At 52.8% G+C, this 8176-nt stretch overlaps 1 protein-coding gene across 2 annotated transcripts in view; it reads right to left on the reverse strand.

Moving 5' to 3' along the window:
* The window catches only part of C2CD2 (C2 calcium dependent domain containing 2), a 79812-nt gene extending 74953 nt beyond the window's left edge, over window positions 1–4859 (reverse strand). The window contains exon 1 of one of the 2 annotated variants that reach the window (XM_049874925.1): window positions 4716–4859. Coding sequence is in view for 1 of the 2 variants with exons in the window: in XM_049874923.1 (XP_049730880.1) it covers window positions 4172–4444 (273 nt within the window). In the remaining variant the exon portion in view is untranslated. Of the gene's footprint in view, window positions 1–4171 lie in introns of both variants that reach the window. The other variant, XM_049874923.1, reaches the window with a different exon arrangement.
* Between the last annotated feature and the right edge of the window lie 3317 nt (window positions 4860–8176).

The following is an 8176-nucleotide window of genomic DNA, read 5'->3' on the forward strand; positions in this document are numbered from 1 at the left end:
ACACTTTTACAGTGGGGGACGTTACTGTCTCCATTTGAAAGGAAATTATAGCTTTCACAGAAGTTGCTGGATATAACCAAGTATTTACCAGTGTCTCCCCAGGCCCCACCACCCATCTGTCAGTTGTCGTACCGGGGAGGCTTGTGTGTTATGTGGATGCTGGAAGCTAGGCCACTAGTATTTCAAATACCAGCAGGGTCGCCCATGGTGGACAGTTTTCAGCAGAGTTTCCAGGCTAAGACAGACTAGGAAGAAAGGCCTGGCAATCTACTTCTGGAAATTAACCAATGAAAACCTTATAGATAACAACAGAATATTGTGCAATATAGTGCTAGAAGATGAGCCCCTCCAATGGGCTCAAACATTCCAATGACTGTGAAGATAGCACAGGACCGGTCAATGCTCCATTCTGTTACACAGAAGGTCACCATGAGTCACAGCCGACTTGACAGCAACTAACAACAATAACAATTCCGGATCCCAAGTGACACGCCGAGTACTGGTTTCCTCCCTGGCTAGGGCACAGCAGTAACAGGACAGGGAGGGGTGGGGGCACTGAACTGCGGGTCTCAGAGCTGAGAGCAGGCTTGCAGTGTCAGTCCTAATTGGGGATTAATGAGGATCTAATTTTTTTTAATAGTCAGGGGAGGCAGCCAGGGTCAGGACACGCACCGGCACAAACACTAGTGCCTGCTAGCTCACATGGTCGCGACTGCTGGGGCAGTGAGGACCCAGAACACAGGAGGGTGTGTGACAAGTCAGCTGTGACAGCCAACAGATCTTATCTGCCTGCAAAACCCTGCACTTGAATTAATGTCACAACACTCCCAGGCGCCAGAGCTGTGCGGGATGAGAAAACAGCATAAGACCAGCCTTACAGAACCAGCATACCTCCACTCAAACCTGTCAGAGGAAGCTTGGGGCTGCTTTTGGCCTTGACCCCAGGTACATTATTGCTACTTCCAGGAAACAGGCTGAAAAAATGGATGTTTTAGAGTCCACAAGTCTCCGGCAGGCAGAGAAGAGAAAAAGCACAAACCAACCAAATCTCTTCCATTCTGTGACCGCCAAGCCCTGCCTCCTCCCGTTGTTGTTAAGACCTTTTCTAGCGTAAAAGGTTTGCATCAGGAACCTTCAAATACTGTCCTCAAATCTGGAAGGCATTATGCTGAGTGAAATTAGTCAGTTGCAAAAGGACAAATATTGTATAAGACTGCTTTTATAATCACTGGAGAAATAGTTTTAAAAAGAGAAGAAAATATTCTTTGATGGTTACGAGACGGGGGAGAGAGGGAGAAGGGTTTTCACTAGATAGTAGATAAGAATTCTTTTAGGTGAAGGGAAAGACAGCACACAATACAGGAGAGGTCAGCACAACTGGACTAAACTAAAAGCAAAGAAGTTTCCTGAATGAACTGAACGCTTTGAAGGCCAGCATAGTAGGGGCAGGGGTTTGGGGACCATGGCTTCAGGGGACATCTAAGCCAACTGGCATAACAAAATCTTTTAAGAAAACATTCTGCATCCCACCTTGGAGAGTGGCTTCTGGGGTCTTAAACGCTAGCAAGCAGCCATCTAAGGTGCATCAATGGGTCTCAACCCACCCGGACCAAAGGAGAATGAAGAACACCAAAGACACAAGGTAATTATGAGCCCAAGTGACAGAAAGGGCCACATAAACCAGAGACTACATCCGCCTGAGACCAGAAGAACTAGATGGTGCCTGGTTATAACCTATGACTGCCCTGACAGAGAACACAACAGAGAACCCTTGAGGGAGCAGGAGAACAGTGGGATACAGACCCCAAATTCTTGTAAAAAGACCAGACTTAATGGTCTGACTGAGACTAGAAGGACCCCAGAGGTCATGGTCCCCAGACCTTCTGTTGGCCCAAAAGAGGAACCATTCCCAAAGCCAACTCTTCAGACAGGGATTGGACTGGACTATGGGATAGAAAATGATGCCAGTGAGGAGCGGGCTTCTTGGATCAAGCAGACTCACAAGATTATGTTGGCATCTCCTGTCTGGAGGTGAGATGTGAGAGTGGAAGGGGTCAGAAGCTGGCCGAATGGACATGAAAACAGAGAGTGGAGGGAGGGGGTGCGCTGTCTCGTTAGGTGGAGAGCAGTTAGGAATGTATAGAGGGGTGTATATAAGTTTTTGTATGAGAGACTGACTTGATTTGTGAGCTTCCACTTACAGCACAATGAAAAACTAAAAAAAAAAAAAAAAAACATTGTCCTCAGTGTTCTCGGCCTTCCTTGACCAAAGGCAAACGCCAGAGCAGGGGATTCCTCCTTCCTCTTGCAGCACCCCAGGCATACGGGTCATCTGGAAGCATCATGTCCAAGGCGACTGTATTTTCTGGACCCAATCAAGGAATGTCAGGACATGAGGGAGGATCATTTAAACCAGGAGCACCCTGAATTTACAGGCTGTAGGGTCACCATGGAATCCCCGGGCAGTGCAAATGGTTAAGCGTTCCACTATTAACTAGAAGATTGGTAATTTGAACCCATCTGGAGGCACCTCTGAAGAAAGGCCTGGCGATCTGCTTCCAAAAGGTCACAGCCTTGAAAACCCTATGGAGCACAGTTCTACTCCGACAAACACACGGTCACCAAGAGTTGGAATCACCTTGATGACAACTGGGTTTTTTTGGTTTTGGGTCACCACCTCTAAGCCTGAGATGTCACCGGGGGTCCCCACGTTAGAACTGAAAGGATCCTACAGACCATTCACCAGACAATCACTCTAGCACCTGCTCAGACAACCAGCCAGCAGTGGACTCAGCACCAGAACCCAGGTCTGCAACACCAAGTGACTCAGGGGTCAGTGACAGCAGCTCTATGCAAAAACAACAATCTGTGTTTGCTCACGGGCGTGAGGACATGTGTCTGTAGGGCTCCCACAAGAGACGGGCAGGTTCCCCGGGAGGAAATGTCTGGCTCAGGACGTCCGGAACACAGATTCTAGGCACCAGGGCGGAAGTCAGTCGGCTGACCTTGAAGCCTCTTGTCATCCCAAGGTACAGTTATTTGTTCAAGACTTCAGAACAAGGGCTTTGGAATTGTTGACTTTATGCTAATTTGTACTAGAAACTTTGCTGGTTTTTTAAAAGCACAGCCATCCAAACCGATGGTGGCATGTGTGTGCGCCAGGGTCACGGGACAAAGGCCAGGCAGCTGGTGGATCCAGACACGCAGCGTTCGCTATTTCCAAAGCCAATGGCCACAGGTTTTCCCACCGAGGCACGCAAGCAGGTGCAGCAACGGGTATCCCTGAAAACACCAAGGACCAGCCAAGGCTGGAGGTGCTTCCCTAAATCCAACAGTCCTAATCCCACCTATGGAGTGCCTAAAGATAGCAGATGCCGGGAACTTATTAAAGCAAGATGTCTTAAAAGTACAAATAAACCACCAAGTAATTAAGGATGAAAGAAACATAAGCACAAAGGGCGAGACACAGGGCTAAGGACTAGGTCTCTGCGCCTTGAGGTCGGTCAGACTCACCAGGACTCAAACCCTAGCTCTGCTACCCACAGGCTGAGACCTTGGGCGGGTTGCTTACCCTTACCAGGCCTCAATTTTCTCATACGGAAAATGGTGCCAACGGTGATGTTCCAGGAGTTGGCAAGATTCAAAGAGATGATGCCAACACCTACAGCCCCCAATACAACAGTCTAGTAAATGACCAGCCCTCAACACAGTCACTATTTTTATATGCCAAAGAATGCAAGTCTTAGGGAAATAAATTTCTGGTGCTGTTCAGCTCCGTAGAGACAGCAGCATATTTGGGATAGTTATTCACATGTCAGCTGCAAAATCTGTTAAATTGCCAGTGCCGTATCCACGTGGGACTCAGGAAGGGCAGGTACGAGCTGGGACGGGAATCGGCCCCTCTGCCAAGTCTCTCCAACAACGTCTGACCCCCTAGTGGAGGGGAGCCTGGTCACTCCGATGCTTGGTGAATAAATTCGAATCACCAAGGATCCTCCGCTTTCCAGGTCTTTCTCCCAACTTTCAGAGATGCTCCGTCACGGGCGCGGCTCACTTCGGATTCAGTCAAGGGCTGGTGAGCCACGGCTCCAGGGGAGAGCTCTGCCCCTACGCCTGCACCCCGCCATCGGCGCTCGGAGCCCAGAGCACCGCCTCTCTCGCAGAAACTCACCCCTTTGTTTTTGGCCTCTTCGTTCAGAGCCGTCACCCAGGCCGCTTGCCACTGGCTCCGCCAGCTGTTCAGCGTCAGGATCCAGCTCAGCAGGGCGTCCGTCTCGGGGCGCTGCCCCTCGCCAGGCTCCTCTGTCCGCCGTTGGGGCCGTGGTCTCGCCCTAGCCAGCGCCCATTGCGCCAGGTACAGGCCCACCGTGCCCAGGGCCGCGACGAAGAGCAACACCAGGACGAGCCACTGCACCTCACCTAGCCACAAGCCCAGCTGGGACATGGTGCTGGCGCATACCCGGCCGCCTCCCCTCAGCTCCCCAGCGCAGCCCCGATGCAGGGCGCTGCGCCCGCGGGCAGGGAGCTCAGGACATCAGCCCGCAGGCCCGCGGGAGCTGAGGGCGCGCCGGGGGCGCGGCGGCAAAGTCGGACCGACGCGGAGGAACCGGCTTCAAGGGCCTCTGGGCGCCGAGACTCGGGCGCGGAGGCCGAGAGGAGATGCCCGGCCTGCGCACAATGGCCACAGCCCGGGAACGCGCCCCCTCCAATCACACCTGGAAAACCGGGACGCACGAGCGGACCCCGCCGCCGGCGCTTGCTACTCGGGCGTCTGGGAAGTTCTGGGCCGCGGTCCGGACGCGCTTCCTCCTCCGCGCGCCGCCCGGGGCGTCCAGCCTACCGCCCAGCACTGGCCCGGAGGAGGGCCGGCCGGGGGCGGGGCCGGGCCCAGCGGGGGCCGCCCTGCGCGCCCGCCCGCCGCGTCCTCCCGGGCACTACAGGCCCGCCCCTCCCGCCACCTTAAAGGCCCCGCCCCGGCCAGCCCCGTCCCCACCCCCATCGCGGTCCCTGGCCCCGCCCTGTGCCCCCGCCGCCCTCGGGCCACTTCCACGGACCCTGGCGGCGGCTGCAGCCAGGTCACCCGGCTTTGCGCGCCCGGCGTGGCTTCCTCCAGTGCTAACATGCCTCCGGCGTGACGACGCGACAGCCGCCATGCGCGGGACTTTCCGATTAATCAGCCTGACCGAAGCGGCTCCTGCCTGGTTCGGGTTCCTTGTGTGCGCGTGTGAGTGTATATGAGTGTGTGTGTGTGTGTACGCGGCACAGTTGGAGGCTGATTTCTAGGAATGCCATCTGCCCACCAGCAAGACAGTGTCTCGTTTTTGGTGCTTTGGAAAGTCCCCAGAAGTCCACCACTGGCACCCTAGAGGCGGGAAGAATCCTGGTATTCAGGGAGCTACTCTTGGGGCCTTGCCTTAGGGGAGGCCCTGCCAGCGTCCGAGATGGGTCTCAGCAAAACGCCCCCAGGCCCCGCCTTCTTGATGCAGATGTGTTATTTATTGAGGAGTGTCTGTGTTTGTGAGTGTGAGTCAGACACACCACCTCTACCTTCCCCCTTCCAAGGACCACCCTCCATCTGTAGGAAGTGCCAAGGAAACACACAAAGTCTGAGATTCTCCAAGGTCATCCCCAGGCAAGGCCTAACCCATAAGCTAGTGATCAGGGTGTGTTTTCTGTGGCGCCCTGTGGGATTTGGCCTGGAAGTAGGGTTACAGAGACCTGACCTTTGCCATCTCTTACCTGGAGGGGCCTGCTGGGGGCAGGTCTGGTTGGTAATGTTAGTGAGAATCCTGCTCCTTCCTGACAGCAAAAGGGTTCAAGAGGCTCCTCCGCAGCACCCCTCCCAGAGCACCAGATAAAGACAAACTCACAAGTCTCCTTAAAGCGCCGCTCAGAGGGGTTTCCTCAAGGAGACAGGCTTATCTGGCATCTCCTAGATTAGAACCGACATCTGTTTCACCAGCTGGTGGCATTTATTGAGCACTGAGTATGCAGACATTGGGACAGGAGAACGAAGACAAGCACAGAGGCTGTGCCCTGGGTACTGAGGAGCAGGAGCCAGGTTGGGAAGGGGGAGGTTGGTGTAATGGCACAGGAAGAAGTGACTGTACAAAGGCCCTGTGTGTCCCTCAGCACCACTGAGGCAGGGGCACAAGGGGGTGGTCAGGAGGTGGGGCAGGGGCTGCAACTGGAGACCCTCCTAGACCCAGTTATGGATAGTAGATTGTGCCAAAGGAAGAGCAGAAGTCACGAACAGTTTACAGAAATCGCTGCTAGCACAAGAGGCCATCTAAGATGCATCAATCGGTCTCAACCCACCTGTATCAAAGGAGAATGAAGAACACCAAAGACAAGGTAATTATGAGCCCAAGTGACAGAAAGGGCCACATAAACCAGAGACTACATCAGCCTGAGACCAGAAGAACTAGATGGTGCCCAGCTATCACCGATGACTGCCCTAACAGGGAACACAACAGAGAACCCCTGAGGGAGCAGAACAGTGGGGTGCAGACCTCAAATTCTCATAAAAAGACCAGACTTAATGGTCTGACTGAGACGAGAAGGACCCTGGAGGTCATGGTCCCCAGACCTTCTGTTGGCCCACTTTTCAGACAGGGATTGGACTGGACTATAAGATAGAAAATGATACAGGTAAGGAGTGAGCTTCTTGGATCAAGTGGACACATGAGACTATGTGGGCAGCTCCTGTCTGGAGGGGAGCTGAGAGGGTGGAGGGGGTCAGCAGCTGGCCGAATGGACATGAAAATAGAGAGTCGAGGGAAGGAGTGTGCTGTCTCTTTAGGGGGAGAGCAACTAGGAGAATATAAAACCAACCCACTGCCGTCGAGTCGATTCTCACTCATAGTGACACTAAAAAATAGCAAGGTATATATAAATTTTTGTATGAGAGACTGACTCGATTTGTAAACTTTGACTTAAAGCACAATAAAAAATTTTTTAAAAATCGCTGCTAGCAGCAGGTGGGGGCTGGGTTAGAGGAAAGTGGAGGGTGGCAGAGTGACCAGCAAGAAGGTGATCCTAAGGGTCCATAAGAAGGATTTGAACTAGGCCTTCTGTGTGGCAGAGGGAGAGGCTGGAACTGAGAAATGGGGACAGTGGATGGAGCCCCACCAGAAAGGACATTTCTTGCTCAGAGCCTGGAAGGGCACATGAGGGTGGGGACAGACTGAGCTGAGTTTGAGGGTGAGGGGCAGGGAGCAGTTGGAGGACAAAGGCATTTACACTTGAGGGACCTGCTTTGAGAAGAAGGAAGGAAGTGGCAGAGAGCTGAACTGGGAGCCCTTGTGGGGAAGGAAGGAAATAGGAAGTTGCCCCGGAAGTGAAACTGTATCCTCCAGGTGAGCCTTAGGGGCTCGCACCCTTATTGGAGAGGTCCGATACCAGGAAGTGGAAATATGAATGACCCCATCCAACTTTATTGCACTCCCTGGGTGGCGCAAACGGTTTACACTCACTCTGTCCTATAGGGTTGCTAGGAGCTGGAATCGACTTGATGGCACACAACAACAACAACAACACTACCTAAAGTTTGGCGGTTTGAACTCACCAGACGGAACCTTGGGAGAAAGACCTGGCAGTCTGCTTCCATAAAGATTACAGCCAAGAAAACCCTGGTGGCATAGTTGTTAAGTGCTACAGCTGCTAACTAAAGGGTCTGCGTTTCAAATCTGCCAGGTACTCCTTGGAAACTCTATGGGGCAGTTCTACTCTATGCTATAGGGTTGCTATGAGTTGGAATCAACTCGACGGCACTGGGTTTTTGGGTAAACCCTATGGAGTAGTTCTCCTCTGTAAAACATGGGGTCACTTTGAGTCAGAACCAACTTGATGGCCACGGGTTTGGTTTTGGTTTTTACCCATTTATTCAACAAGAGTTCTCCATTCAGCTCACAGGCTCTTCTCACCAGGGGCTGGGGAAATTGCTCTTTTCTTGTTCATATTTGTGTTGCTTTAAGCGGTAACAATGGAAACCCTTTCTTATTTGGAGAAAAGGGCTAATTATTTTCTAGCCTGGAGCCAAAGCTGTGGAGTTGAATAATTCAAGCCCTACTGGTCCCCTTACAGGATAACTAGAAATCAACAGCTCCAGGTCTCCCTGTTTTGGCATGAACGTGCGTGCACGTGTGTGCACCCATCCTCAGCGATGTCGCAGGTG

Source organism: Elephas maximus, chromosome 2 (assembly GCF_024166365.1).
Source record: "Elephas maximus indicus isolate mEleMax1 chromosome 2, mEleMax1 primary haplotype, whole genome shotgun sequence".
NCBI lineage: Eukaryota > Metazoa > Chordata > Mammalia > Proboscidea > Elephantidae > Elephas > Elephas maximus.